Consider the following 16,270-nt stretch of genomic DNA (forward strand, 5'->3'; position numbering starts at 1 on the left):
TTTACTATATTACTGACTATATCTAAGAGAATTATACTGTTCCCTAGAAACTTACTTCATTAGAGCAAGGCAGATGTGGTGAATGGATCTTTTAATTGTTATCAAATCCAAGACAGAATACAGAATGCTGTCTCACTATGAAACTTCACAAATTAATATCTCAAACATTACTGCTGGGCTAGCTTGCAGAATGACATTATTTCTTGTCATCTGTCTTCAAGTCCCCAGGCCCAAAACAACCATTGATGGCAGCTGGTAGCATTTAGCATCTACCTGTAAAAATGTATAGACCTCAGATCTTTGGCAGATGCTGGGAGTCATAAAACAATTGCATTCCTTGACATTTCAAAACTAGTAATGAGTTCACCCTAAAGACAATGCAGAAAACTTCCCAGCACACACTGTCTCTAGCAGCACTGAAAACTGAAATATACCATCTTTTACTACATAGCCTAAATAATAATTTAATTTCAGCTGTTTTCCTAGAATTTGCTGGACTGAAGTTAACCTCCTGTATTCCAGTTTCCACTGTTAAAATATATACATTTAGACAGTTACACTAGTGCATGTACATTTCTGTTTCCCTCCAGCAAAGCACACAATGGATGCATCTCAAACACAAACACTTTACAAAATATCCATTTAACACACGTTTGTACAAACCAGTTTGATATACACATGACATACAGTTCTAATACAGTTGTAACATAAGCATCTTATGTAAATCATTTCAGTATTTACAAATGACATATAATCATTTACAAAACCTCAACTAGCTGCACTGGCAGTATCTCCTTTTGTGACACTTCTTCCCCCTTTGAAGATTCAAGCTAGTTTTTCAAGCGACCCTTGAGAAACCTTTATCAAGAGGAATGAGCCTATCTGAAAATACATTACCCTATTCCATGTCTTGAGAGCCCATCTGCATTGGCATTGCTAACTCCACTGTGGTGCTACACTGTAATATCATATGCCTGCAACCCTAGGCTCCACTTACTAGCTTGGCATTTTGCTGACTGGCTCGATGTCGCCATGTTAAGGGATTGTGGTGTCTAACTACAGTGAATTTTCTTCCATAAAGATAAGGCTGATGTTTCTGCAGTGCCCACACTATGGCTAGACATTGAAAATAAAATAAAATATTTTTACTAGCTTGAGGGAAGGTGACAAAAAAAGCTATGGGGATGCACTAGTGTTGAAATACAGCTTGTTAGGTACCCTTTTTATTTCATCCCTGAACTTTGGTTGGGATTTTTGTTTAAATCAAGAGATGAAAGCTATTGTGGGTAGTAAGCCCAACATTGCTTACAGTAGGGGTAAGAATATCAAGAACTTGTTAGAGGCAAATGCAGAGGGAAACAAGTTTAAAACATCCATGATGTCAAAATGTGGTTGCTGTAGACTTTGCCGCTACATAAATGATGGCCCTTATGTATTTATTAAGGACTATAAATTTTCCATAGCATGTCCTGGGAAAATAATTGCAATAGTACTATGTTAGTTTATGTTGCCACGTGTACAGCCTGTGATGCATTTTACATAGGCAAGACCATCCGCAGACTGCGTGACAGAATTTCTGAACACATTAGGAGCATTAAGAACAAGGATGAACACAATGCACTCTACTTACATAGCAATAAATGTATGAATTTAAAAAAATATAGTTTTTTGTAGTTGCTAGAGTGCCAAACAGGGAGAGAGGGGGTGATGTTAAGACAGAGATAGAAATTAGAGAACTTAGATGGCAACTGAGGCTTAATGCTTCAAAGTTGCCAGGACTAAATGAAAGTACCTCCTTAATGCCTGTTTTAAAACATAGGGCTAATGTGATTTAGGATAGGCTTTCTCCCTAAGGGCTGCTTTTATTTTATTTTGTTTTTCTACCTTATAAGGAAATGTACCATCAATATGAAATTTTACAGCTGGTGATTGAACAATTAATTGTTTTTAGATGTATATTTTTTATGTCCTAATTTATTAGTGATTTTTTTAACTATTATCTGATGCAATTTAAGGATCTGTTTTCTGATTGGTTTGAGGTGTTTTGCAATGGAATGTTTAAGAAGATGGGTGTTTATTAACCAGATGAGTCTGATGAAGCCAGGTTGTCCTGGTGAAAGCTCGTAGTTATTTGGTACTACAAATAAAGCAGCAAGGGTTTTGTCTGACATTGGTGGTCCAGTGTTTTTATTTTATTTTATTTTCTTAGTCTAGTGTTCCTTGTGGACCAGTTTGTGCTTATGGCTAGATATTCCTTTTCTACAGCTGCATAGCAGTCCTCCCTGGGTTGGAGCCTATGGCTAAGATATACCACCGGCTGCTCTTCTCCCTGAGGAAACTTGGCTGAGTACAGCCCCCACACCACGGTTTGAAGCATCTACCTGCACAACAAATTATTTGCTGTAATCTGGACTGGCTAACACAGGGGGTTGACCTAAAGCTTCTTTAAACTGTTAGAATGCCTGCTCACATGCACACTAACTTATCTGGCCTGTTTTTCATTCTCAGGTCTGTAAGGGGAGCAACTATGGTACTATAATTTGGGGCAAACTTTCTGTAGTACCCTGCTGTTCCTCAGACCATGCCTGAATGGCATCCACTTTGGCAGGTTTTTGCCTGATCTTACCACTCCCTACTTTGCGTCCCAGGTAGGAAATCTCTGCCATACCCAACTGACACTTACTGAGCTTAATGATAAATCCTGCCCTCTATAGTCTGCCCAGCACCTCCCTGACATGCTGAAGGTGCTCTTGCCAGGAATGGCTGTAGATGGCAATATCATCCAGATAAGGAAGGGCAAAATGTCCTGCTCCTGCTAGGATATGATGTAACAGCCTCTGGACAATTGCTGAGCCATTTTTCGTCCCAAAAGGCACCTTTGTGAACTCATACAAGCCAAACGGAGTCACAAGGGCTGACCTCTCTCTCCTCAAGTAGCCCTTGGTAAGATCAATAGGGGTAAGATGCTTAGCCCCACTCAGCTGCTCTAGGGCTTTATTTGTCCTAGGCATGGGGTACGCATCTGACACAGAACTTGGTGCTGCCATCCTTTTTTGCTACCAGCACCACTGAGGAGGCCCAGGGGCTGTGGGACTCCTGGATTACCCCCACTACCAACATTTCCTGTATCTCTTCCCTCAGAGTCTATTTGACTGTCTCAGGCACCCTATAAGGGGCCTGCTTCATAGGCCATTAGGGTCCTGTATCCACATGGTGCTGCACTAGGTGAGTACACCCTGGTTTCTCAGTGAACATGTCCCCAAACTCTTGTAACACTGTTTAGATTTCTTGAATCTGGGTAGGGGATAGCTGGTGGGACATTGCTACCCCTTCCACTGAGGTGTCAGTCCAAGCCTCACTGAGCTCAGTCACCAGATCCCCCTCAGACTCTTCCTGTCATCCACTGCAAATACTTAGCACCAGGGCCTCTCTATCATGGTAAGGTTTCATCATGGTAACATGGTACAGTTTGTGCCCCTGCCTCCTGGCTAGCAGTTCTAACATGTAGTTAACATCACTGACCTTCCTTACCACTTTGAAAGGTCCCTCCCAAGCTGCCTGCAGCTTCTTGTGTCTGACAGGAATGAGAACCATAACCTGCTGCCCCACAGCATACTCTCTAGTTTGAGCATTTCTGTCCTACCAGACCTTCTTCTGCTGTTGGGCTTTTAACAGGTTCTCTTGGGCCAAGCTCAGGAGTTCCCTGAGACTTGTCCTGAGGTTTAGGACATATGCCACAACAGACTCCTTGTGAAATTCACACTGGCCCTCTCTTCACCTCTTCACCCACTCTTCACAAATCAAATCTAGAGGTCCCCTCACCCTATGCCAATACAACAGCTCAGAAGGTGAGAAACCTGTGGATTCCTGGGGCACCTCTCTGTAAGCAAACAATAAATGTGGCAAATATCTGTCCCGCTCCCTCTTAAACTGGTCTGAAAATGCCTGTAGCATGGTCTATAGTGTAGAGTTTAACCTCTTTACCAGATCATTAGTCTGGGGATGGTAGAGGGTGGTCTTTAGGTGCTTCACCCCACAGTGCCTTCACAGACAAGCCAACAGGTCTGACATGAAATTTGCACCTCTGTCAATCAGTATTTCTTTTGGGAAACCTACCCTGCTGAAAATCTCTAACGAAGCATTTGCCACCTTTTCTGCCTTGATGGAGGACAGAGCCACCACCTCAGGGTATCTGGTAGCATAGCCTACTACCACTAGGATATACTTCTTCCCTGTGGAACTTGGAATACCCTGAGGCCCCACACTATCCATAGCACCCCTCTGAAATAGTTCCTCTATCACAGGCAAAGGCATCAAAGGAGCTTTCACCTTGTCTCCTGCCTTGCCTACTTTTTGGCACTGCTTACAGGTCCTGCACTACCCTGTTACATCCCCGAAAATCCCAAGCCAATAAAAGTCCTGCATAATATGTCTCTTTGTACACCTTATGACCATATGACCTGCAAAGGGAATATTATGAGCTATGGCTAGGAGTGCCAGATGGTAGGCCCTGGGCACTACCACTACCAACTGTTCTATTGGCTCACCCTCTAGCCCTCCCTCAAGGGTCCACTCTCTATACAGTAACCCTTTGTCCCAGTATACAGATTTCCTTTTTCCTTGAGAATCGGGCGCCTTCCTGTTATCTCCCTCAAGCCTTGTAATATAAAGTGGGAGTGCTGAGCCTATCTCAACTCTCTCTTTGTAACCTTTCCTAGCTCCCCTTCTACGGGAAGTCTGATATCCTCTGACAGTGTTGCTTCACTGTCAGCCTGGGCACTACTATCCACCTCTGCCCTTGCAGTCACTCTGTCCAAGGGAACATCAGTACCAATAGTAGCTGTGGCTCACCTTCACTCTCACTGCTACAGGGTAGCTCCTTCTTTGCAGCAACCACCTCACCAGTCCCGGATTCAAGTCTGCAGTCTTTCTGGGTCCCCCCAGGCTACCAGATCCACATGCTATCTCCAAGCGTGACTGCATGTCACTGCATGCACACAAGGTACTGCATTATTAAATTCATTCCCTATCAGGACATCTGCAGGGATATCCTCAAACACACCTATTACTTGCTTCCTTTTCCACCCTCCCAGTCAAGGTGAACCCTAGCAAAAGGCATTTGGAATGGGGTCCCTCCTAAAGCTCTGAGTGGAGTAGACTGCCCAAGCAAGTAGTGCTCCTCTTTAACCACTGCAGGCTTCACAATGGTTAGGTCAGAGGCTGTGTCTCTCTTAGTAGTGCCCTGTTTCCCATCTACTAAGATAGGATATAACCTTTGGCACCCTTGTTGTCTCCAGACAACTTTCTGATGACATTCTGTCATTCCCACTTACTGGCTCCCCTACCTTTTGTTCCTCACCTTGCATCTGTGGACATCTATATGCTACATGGCCCCACTGATTATATTTAAAACATTTACCCTTGATCTTGGCCATGTACCTGAACTAGTGGCTTCCCCTTTTACTGGTGAACTCTGTTGGGGTAGTTTAGGCTTCCCACCATTGGTTCCCTTAGACCTATGTGCAGCACTGGGTATCCCTTTCCTGTGCAGTGATGCCCTGCTTGCTAGGTATAGGTCTCCCTTTTTTCCTACCTCATCTGCGGTATTGCATTCCATATCTGCCAACCAGATTCTCATGTCTGCAGGCAAAGTGCTAAGGGCTTGTTCCCTCACCAAAAGATCTGCCAGTCCTACAAAAGTGATGACCTGACACCCACTCACCCACCTATGAACACACTTTCATCTGCATTGCGCCTATGCTCATAAACTCTTTTCTATAAGCTCCAGGTGTTAAGTTAAAACTCTCTAATAAACAATTTTTAATGGTATGATCATTTAAGCAATCAGTATCAGACAATTTAGAAACAACAGTTACAGCTTCACAATGGAGTAAGGGAGTCAGGAATTGTACCCAGAGCCCTTGGTCAGCATTATACTGTTTACAAACCCTTGCAAACATATGAATAAAGCTATCAAAATTATCACACTGTAAATTATGGAAGAAATTTACTGACCTTTATTGCTTCTGGGGTTTGGTTTTACCATTCCCCATTACCTCTATGACCCTGGCGAAGAGTCAGCATTTCCTTTTCATGTTGCCTCTGCCTCTCATTTTCTTCAGCTTCCAGACCTGTCAGTCTCTCTGCTGATTCTAATTCCATTTGTTTCTGTTTCTCATTTTCTTCAGCCTCTAAATGCGGCAGTCTCTCTGCTGATTCTATTTCCAAACGTTTGGCCTCCAGTTCAAGTCTCTTTAACTCCAGATGGATTTTTATGTCCTCTGAGGCAAAGTTGAACTTCCCATTTTCTGAGAGTTGTACATCCCCAAGGGCAGTCTGGTTGTCCTTTTGGTTGCTGGTCTGTGATGCACCTGTGACTAAGGCTGCAATCATTTCTGATTAAGTCAGGTTATATGTAAAACAAATAAGAATGTTGGCAAAGTGTCAGTTGATACAACAGTTCAATACAACAAAAAACAACCATAGCAATGTACTATCAGAAATTTAGTAAGAAAAAAGCAAAGCTTTCAGATTCATGAAAACCCCTTCATTAGTGCAAGATAAAACAATCAATTAAGGTGTGCTTAACTATATCACCCTATTAGGCACAGCCAATAAAAACAGATAAACTATTAACAATACTTTTTAAATAATCTCTTAAAATGAAATGTATCATAGATGCATTTTTTCCTTTTACGGTGTGCTTAACTACATCACCCTATAAGGCACAGCCAATAAAAACAGATAAACTTTTAACAATACTTTTTAAATAATCTCTTAAAATGAAATGTATCATAGATGCAGTTTTCCTTTTACTATGAGTCACAGAGGCATTCAGTATTTAATGTTTTTCTAAGCACATGGACATACACATACTCATGGATAAATATATCAAAGCAAACATATATATATCATCTTAAATGTATTTGTTTTTATTTTTAGGACAAGTTTGAGAGTAACCATTGGGTTAATACCAGGGGGATATCTGCTTGCATCTGTAAAATCCATTCATATTCTTTTAGTTTAAGCTTATTGTTTAAATGCCCTCCTCTTATATTCTTATTAATAATAGTTATTACTCTAAAAGTAAACATATGTTTAGGATCATTTTCATAAACATGTTTGGCAAGTGCATTTGTTAAATTATTCCTTTTAGTATCTGATTTGTGTTCTATAATCCTGTCTTTGAGGCGTTGCTTAGATTTTCCTATATATAAAAACTTGAACATACTTTGCATGTTGCTAGATAGACTATATTACAAGAATTACAAGTTGTGAAGTTTTATTGGTAGAGAGATGTCTAGTACTACAATCAATATTAATATAAGGACAACTACAATTGTGACAAGGAAAGGTGCCCTTCTTTGCAGAATATATAAGACTAATGTTGCATTTAATATCCATATAACACAACATTTGCTTCAAATTCAAACGATTTCAAAAAGCAAACCATGGTCTATTATGCACAATATTCTGTAGTTTTAGTATGGTCCTTAAAATACTCCTCCAGTTATCCATAATTATTCTCTTCACTCCATCACTACATCTACTAAATGTTGTGGGATATCAAAGTATATTATTATCTTTAGATGTATTATCTATTATATTTAATGTTCCACTGGCACTAAAGCAGGGTCGAATTTGAGTGCCTCTTATAGACATAACTTCACTCTTTATATTATTTAATAAATCTTCATCATAGCCCCTACTTTTAAATTGATTAGCTACTTCTTCCATTTGTTCAAGACATTTTTCAATAGTTGTATTTAGTTTACATATATGGAAGTACTGTCCCTTAATAATCTCTTTAAATATGTGTGTAGCGTGCATACTAGTATAATGCAAAGGGTCTATGACAACAGATCGAATTCACTAAATATCTAATGGCCGGAAAATCGAAAACGGTGGTGATAGAAACCTATTTTATGAGATCACGGTACAGTGAAAATCGGGAAATTTGCTCTTTCCTCACTCTAGTGCGATCTCGGAGTTAGTATATATATTTAGCTGGGGGTATGAGGGGGTGTAGCCCCCCCCCACAAAATGGGTTTTTATCACCTGCGTTTTCAATTTTCCGGCCATTCGATATTTAGTGCATTCGGTCGTAGACCCTAATGTAAATGCTTGTTCTTATGGATAGCCTTTTTATGGACAGATGTCTGTAAATCTTCCCCATCAAACAACAAATCCGCATCTAAAAATTGAATATTCTGCGGTGAAGTGGACATAGAAAAATATCTTTTTATATTTCTCTATGTCCACTTCACTTCACAATAATCAATTTTTAGATGTGTATTTGCTGTTTGATGGAGAAGATTTACAGACATCTGTCCATAAAAAAGCTGTCCATAAGAGCAAGTATTTACATTATACTAGTATGCATGCTCCACCTCCACACGTAGGATCCATAATCAAGGAACCTCAATCCTCACCCTGGCAACAGTGGGGGATATACACTGGGAGGTTAACAAGTACACACACAGTATTTCCAGATGCAGCTCTCTGCATCAAGGGCAATTTTCCTTAAGAGCACACAGAGACTACAGTGAGTCTAGGGATGGTTTCTCACTATTTCTGCAGATCCTCAATAAGACTCTCCACTGGCACAGCTATAGAGTTGAGATCTCAAGCTGAGTGATAAAGCCAAGTCCTCCAGCATTCTCTCTGTCCAACCAGTGCTTCATGTCCTTGACCAAGTAGCTAACACACACACACCCTTTGAGGTTTGATTTACACATACACGCACCTGGGAAAGGCTGGCACAGGTTTACTAGCTATGTATCCTTCTGCCTAGACTATAAGCTAGTTTCTACTGCCACTGGTCACTCTTTATCAGCTTCTTTAAGGCCCTTAACAAAGGGTGCCCAATCTTACTGTGTAATATTAATATTAATACAAATGGTAGTTTGACCAAGTGCAAGGCTATTAGGAGTGGCCCACATAGTGTCACTAAATAAATATGCAAGTATTGTCAAAACTTAAATATCTCTACACAGATCAGCCACAATGAAATGTTTAAATGTATTTAATAATAAATAGTAAAAGAACAAGACAATACTGAATATATATTCACAGTGACATCAGAGTACAAAACCACAGGAAATGTTTAAAAAAACATTGCAGGACAGTCTCAAATAAATAAATAAAAAAAAATCTAGAAAAAGCTTTACTATATTTCTGATTATATCTAAAAGAATTATACTGTCCCCCAGAAACTTACTTCATTAGAGAAATGCAAATGTGGTGAATGGATCTTCTAGTTGTTGTCAGGTCCAAGACAGAATACAGAATGCTCTGTCTCATGCTGGGCTAGCTTGCCAAATGGCATCATTTCTTGTCATCTGACTTCTCGTCCCCAGGCCCAAAACAACCACTGATGGCAGCTGCTAGCATTTAACATCTACCTTGTAAAAATGCATAGACCTCTGATCTTTGGCAGATGCTGGAAGTCATAAAACAATTGCATTTCTTCACATTTCAAAACTAGTAATTAGTTCACCCTAAAGGCAATACAGAAATATTCTCAGCACAGACTTTTTGTCTCTAGCTGCATTGAAAACTGAAAGATACCATGTTTTATTGCATAGCCTATAAAGTAATTTAATTTTGGCTATTTTTCTAAAATTTGCTGGACTGACGTTAACCTCCTGTATTCCAGTTTCCACTGTTAAAATGTATACATTTAGACAGTTACAATAGTGCATATACATTTCTGTTTTCCTCCAGCAGAGCACACTATGGATGCATGTCAAACATAAACACTTTACAAAACATCCCTTCAAGACACGCATCTCTACAAACCAGTTTGATGTACACACAGCATACAGTTCTAATGCAGTAGTAACATAAGCATCTTATATAAATCATTTTGATATTCACAAATGACATGTAATTATTTACAAAACTCCAGCTAGCTGTGCTGGCAGTTTCTCCTTTTGTGAAACCCCAAATCCCCACTTCTATTTTTCACCAACCTTCTTTACTCCTACTATCATTCACCGTCACAAAATACTCCAAAAATCAAATATCAAAAGCAATGTACATCACATCTACTACCAAAAACAAACACACGTGCATAGTCATGAACATCTTTTTTATGACTTTCATTTTCTAGGTAGAGTTATACATCCAAACCCTGGTCCAATCCCACCATTAGCCACCTCCATCTTGGCTTGCAATAGCTACAATATACCACAGCAAAAATCAACAACAACAAAAAAAAAAAAGCTCAAGGCTTTCTTCTTGCAATATAAAACTTGTAGTCTGTGCAATAAAGATCCGGAAATAAAAACAATCTTCATATATAGTAATTACTACAAAAACCTGGCTTAAACATGACATAAAAAGAGGAAGAAATCATTCCTTCTGGCTGCAACATCCTCAGCCAAGACAAAACTAACAAAAAGGGTGGTGAGTTAACATCTTTTATCAAAATATTGTAGACATCTTGATATACCCAACCATCCCCCTCCACTCAAAAAACACAGAAACTCTTACCTCCAAATTTCACTTAAAAAAAAAACAAAAGTATTTGCATTATAGGTATATACATCCCACCTGGAAACAATACTGACACTGCTGAAGAATTTTTCCATTGGGTAACAACAAATATCCATATGAAGCAATCATACTAGGGGACATAAACATAGATTGGATAACAATCAAAAACAACTCCTTCAACAGTGGAATAAACCTACATGGCTTTACCCAACTAATATCCACACCTAGCAGCTATAAACAGAGTAGTAACATAGAGTCCACCATAGGCTGGATTATGACTATCACACAATAAAATACTTTTTCTTGGCTCACTTCCAGAAACTCTCAGTGGCCACATACCAATTTATATAGTCAGACACCGAACACCTTTACAAAAACAGCACTGATACAACTAAGTCAGGAACCTTTCTTCCTTCAAAAAAAAACCTCTTTCATATCTAATGTGAAGCTCTTCAACTGGAGTTAGCTACACACACTCTGCCTCTAGATGAAGCAGTAACCCTATTTGACTCAATCTTTCTTAAGGCCTAATATGCACTCCCCTAGAAGAACAAAGAGAATCAAATCTAACCCAGCACTATGGCTTAATAAACAAAATATCTAATAAAGAGTGAGACAAAGCCTGTAATTCATGAAAAAAAAAAAACTAAAACAGACAAAAATGTATAACATTATAAACAACTCAGGAACATGACTAAAAGCGAAATTAAAGAGGACAACAAATCTTTCTTCACAAATCTACAAAATATCTGTCTTAAAACCCTGTGTCTTTCTGGTCTTTTATTAATCACCTCCTGCATCCTGTCCAAAGCACTCAGCCATCTCCAGGTATAATTGATGAACCCAGCCATATTACCTAACAATTCAATTCCCACTGCATGCAAATAGTCACCTCTCTGCTGAATAATTTCCCTCCAGCAAATATTCCAAACTCCATTAATAACAACAGACCTGCTATATCCTTTTCACTTTATCCAGTCTCCACCTCCACCATCAAAAAACTACTTAGTCAACTAAAAACCACCACCCTAGACCCGATAACTTCCCCTTAGAATATCTGAAGCTTGCAACTGATGCACTAGCATACCTAATAGCTATACTAATAAATTGCTCAATAAAAGACAAATATGTCCCTTCTCTGTTGAGGAAATCACATATCCTACCCTTACATAAAAGACAAAACTCTGTTGACATCTGCAACTGTAAGCAGATAGCCATTCTGTCCACTTTCTCAAAAATACTTGAAAAATGCATAGAGTCTCAACTCATCAAATCCTTCCTTTCCAAAGCACTGATGTACTGCGTAAACATGGGAACTTAAGTCCAATACACATGCATGGTACATCAAAAAAAGCAGCAGAATATCCAGCAAAAGTGGGAGAACACCATGGTGCCATCATACAAAGACATTATTTAAGAAAAGTAAGTATTTTTTTCTTAAATAATGTCATTGTATAACAGCAATAACTGACTCCTTGATGTGGTATATTGAAGATTTACCAATGGTTGGCTTTGTTTAATCACTTGCGCTTTGCCCTCTTGATTAAACCACACCAATTGTTGGTAAATCTTCAATATATCACACCCACATCATTGGTTATTGCTTTAATATTCAATGTCTTGGTTGTCTTCAGTTTTTGTACTTGTGTAACCGTTGTAATTGGGCATTTGATGTCATTTGTTACGGATTAATTTTATATTCATGTGTAGAGCTTTTCTTCCCAGAACTGCTCTGTAAAGCATTTTTTTCTGCCCAGTTGGACTTTCCTGGTAATCAACTTCTAACAGATAAATCAATAAAATAATGCATTACAATACTACATGGTACTGCAAGAGAGATAGCCACAGGATTGCATACATGAGTGGTGAACTTGCAACTGAGGTAGACTTCCTTGTAGTAAAGAAAGGGCATTGGGTTAGAACCAGAGATTGTAGAGTCATCCCCATTGGAACAGTTTTCACATGGCATAAACAACTTGTGGCAACAATCATCTGCAAGCAGAGGTCATAGTAGGCTCTCAGGTCAGGTCAAGAGACTCTAAGCTGAAGACATGAAAATTGACTGGAGCAAAAGCACAAGAAGTCTAGTAAATACTCAGGGTACTAGCACCTCAGGAGAGGAAATAGATAAAGATGAAGAAAAATGGTAGCATCTCAAAACAGCATATGTGAAAACTATAGAACAGATATTCTGATGAGCTGTGAATGGAAAAAAAGGTACATGAGGAAAACTGTTGGTGCAATGCAGAAGTTTAGGAAGTTATAAAAAGAAAGAAAACATGCAGGAAAAAGTGGGAGAAAGAAAAGATTAAGCAAGCTAAGTTTAAACACTGGTTGTCTAAAAAAGAGGCTATGAGAGCAGTCATAGTATAGCAAAGAAAAAAAGTGTCAAATGTGCTCTACCAACATCTGGAAAGTGACTTAGCAGATGGTACGAAGAAACTCTATGAGGCTGCAAAGCACAGACTGAAAGATAATGAAGGTAGTCATCACATACCATTCATAAGGGATAATAAAATACAACTAAATGGCCAAGTTTATCTTTATTAAAACCTCAAAGCATCTGTAGCACCTCAGCAAAATGCCTTCAAGTGAGATAAATCTCAGACACTCAAAACTACCATTTAAACAAATAGAAATAATGGAAGAACCAACACAATTTAAAACTTAATCAATTACTATAATTTAAAACATACCACAACCAAACAGTTTTACAAGTATTTTCATTATTTAAACCATAAGGTTGTAATGTGTTAAACTTTAAAATAAATAATATTTCTTTAACAGTGCCTCTTTAATATCACAAACTCCTTTTTTATTTACTGTTATTTGTTCTAATACAGTAGCCTGTAACGATCTGCTATCTCCTCTATGTATTTGAATAAAATGAGTAGCTACCACATTATTTTCTTTATTATGCATTATATGTCTCTTTCTTCCTGCAGTCTAAATTTAAACATTCTACTTGTTTGTCATATGTACATACAAATCCATAGGAGCAAGAACATTCATAAGGAATGCCAGCAGCAATATGCTCACTAGGCCACAGGATATCAAAATCAGATGGGAATACTTCCAGTAGATACTGAGTGAAGAAAACACCGAAGCTGTATTGCCCCATATACAGCCTACAATGAAAGATGAAGAAGGCTCTAGAAGTAGTAAGAACAGCACCAAGGAAAATGAGATCAATGAAAGCAGCAGGCTCAGATGAAGTTAAAACAGATATGTGGCTGGGTGGGTTAGGGGAAATGGGTTCTGAGGAGACCCCTAGTGGTATGGACTGAAAAACATATACCAAATGACTGGAGAATAGGCATTCTAGTGTCAGGATACAAGAACAAAGGGAGCATTCACAACTGTGGAAAGTGCAGAAGTGTCAAACTACTGTTGCATTACATGAAAGTGCTGAAGAGGAGGATCAATAAATAAATATATGGGTTAGTAGAAGACAGTAGTAGAAAATGATAGGGGACTGGAATTCAAGACTGAGGAACATGGGATGAAACTAAGTACAGACAAGTCGTGGCAACCAATGGTGGAAATCAGAAGAAGCTGAAAATTGAGATATTAGGGAAAGTAGTGGACTAGGTTAACAGTTTCAAGCATCTGAGAGGAGTAATTGAGAAAAAAGGAATTAAGGTGTCAAAGCTAGACTAGGTAGTGCCCCTGGCAACTGGCACAGAATGTGAGATGTAGTGTGTAACAAAAGAATTGACAAAGAGGCTGAAATGTAAGGGGTAGAAAACAGTGGTATGACTAGCACTTCTGCATGGCACAGAAACCTGGGCAATGAATGCAGAGCAGCTGGGGAAGCTGGAAGTGATGGAGATGAAGTACCTGAAATAGGTGATCACTTGCAATCTGTGAAACAGATGAAGAAATCATGACATCAGAGCAGAAGCCAAAAATTGCTCAAATTGCAAAGAATGTGAAAGAACAGATTATTGTGGTTTGGGCACGTGTGCAGAAAAGCAGAAGATGATTTGATGAAGTAGATTTGGGAGAGACAGGGAGAAGGGAGAAGGAAATGAGAATATCCAGCCAAAAGATGGATGGAGTGCATGAGAAGGGATCTGACAGTTAAACATGACTGTTGAAGAATGTTAGAAGGTGGCACTAAATTGAGGGAGCTAGTGATAGTTGACACAACATCCCAAGCCCATTTAGAGATAAATAACTGGGGTTGATGCCAATGATGATACCACAGATCTTTAAGTGAACTTGGTATGAACTTTAAAAGTGAAGGAATCATGGCATTGGAACTCAGAAATGTGTAATACCAAGACACATTTAACAGTACGTGCAAATGTGGCACCTTTTCAAGTGCAACATAAGTAAAGCATACGACTAACTACAGACACTGGTGGTCAACTGGCAAACCAAAAGTTAGTTGAAAAAAAATTGTCCAAATGTTTTTCAGTGAGTTTCAAGGGACAAGTGAAATCAGGTTAATTTTGCTATTTCAGCTGACTCTCCCTCATCTTACTTTATGTACTGTGCCTAATAGAAGTGGTGCTGACATAGAACCAATCCATCTTCATTAAGATGGGGACTATGAATTTAAAAGTATTGCTGACTGAAATATAATATCAAAGCAATAAATAATTATTCATTCAACTAGCAGACTGACTTACTTGACAATCTGCCCATGTATAACAGCAGAAAGCTTCACAAATTGTAAGTTGTGTAGTGTAACATGACTGTGCAGTAGGCCAGATTGTGTTATATGTTTACTATTTGCTGCTGTCTGCCAGATGTATCAAAATTCCTGTGCTGTTATGTTCCATTTCAATGTGTGAGCTTCCGTAGCTGTGTCTTTTGATGTTTGTAATACTTTTGTAGGGCAAAATTCATTATATCACCTGCACTGAGGTGTACTCACCTACTGATCTGTGAACTTTCAGCCCCAGATGACTGGGTAGTAAGGGGGTGTTACTGCACATGCTTGTACTGATGCTGTCCTTTCTCACACACTCTGCAGACATTAGTGGAGGATCATGACAGGCAATGGCGATCAATGAGTGGCAGGACTGGGTCTGCAGCTCGAGCCACTACTGCAGGACATCGACGGCGGTCCAGAAGGCTGTTGCGTGTAAGTATGCCATTAAACTATAGCTACCAGCAACCTTCCCTGATTGATTAAATTAGGGTTCCTTTCTTTCAAACCCTTTTCTCACTATATTTCAAAACCACTGAAGAGTGCATATTTACCTCTGGCGTATCAATGTATGCAGAGCCTTCCACCTCTGAAAGGCTGTATTTTAGACAAATGTTCTGCTCTTCTGGCTTCATCTCTTGCTTTAAATGCTGCTATTTCTTTCCATGATTTTCTAAAGCTTTGATGCCAATTACCCTGCACGTACAGTAGCTGTGCACATTCATGTTGTACTTTGCAGTGTGCAAATTACTGCACAATGCATGTTATACTCATCACTACTGTGTCTGATATGCTTCTGACACATCTGTAGTCTGCACTCCTTCAGTCATTTGGCCTATCCAACCTTAATGGTCTTGGAATATGCTTCTCTACACTAAGCATTTTCAATCCTGTAACACAGGCACTATGTTTAATTACTTTATCACTGCAGGGCTTATTCATTGTTTTATAGAGGAGCACTAACTTCCACTGTCACACAAGTGGACTTTTTAGTACCATTATCATGATTGACTGTATAACACCTGTCAGAAAGAGGAAATATTACAACATATATGTTAGCCTGCATTGCTGTTGGATGCCACGTCTAACACTGTGTTGTCACATGCGATG

The 16,270-nt window shown here is 39.2% G+C and overlaps 1 protein-coding gene across 2 annotated transcripts in view; it reads left to right on the forward strand.

The window, feature by feature from the left end:
* Positions 1–16,270, forward strand: part of LOC122813391 (very-long-chain enoyl-CoA reductase-like) — a 470,825-nt gene that overhangs the window by 103,079 nt on the left and 351,476 nt on the right. The window contains exon 2 of one of the 2 annotated variants that reach the window (XM_044085687.1): positions 15,485–15,595. The exons of the other annotated variant lie outside the window; for it this stretch is intronic. Within the exon in view, the coding sequence (XP_043941622.1) occupies positions 15,485–15,595 (111 nt within the window). The remainder of the gene's footprint in view (positions 1–15,484; positions 15,596–16,270) is intronic. 2 annotated transcript variants of the gene reach the window in all.

The sequence above is a fragment of the Protopterus annectens genome, chromosome 10.part0, assembly GCF_019279795.1.
Source record: "Protopterus annectens isolate FY-2018-M chromosome 10.part0, PAN1.0, whole genome shotgun sequence".
NCBI lineage: Eukaryota > Metazoa > Chordata > Ceratodontiformes > Protopteridae > Protopterus > Protopterus annectens.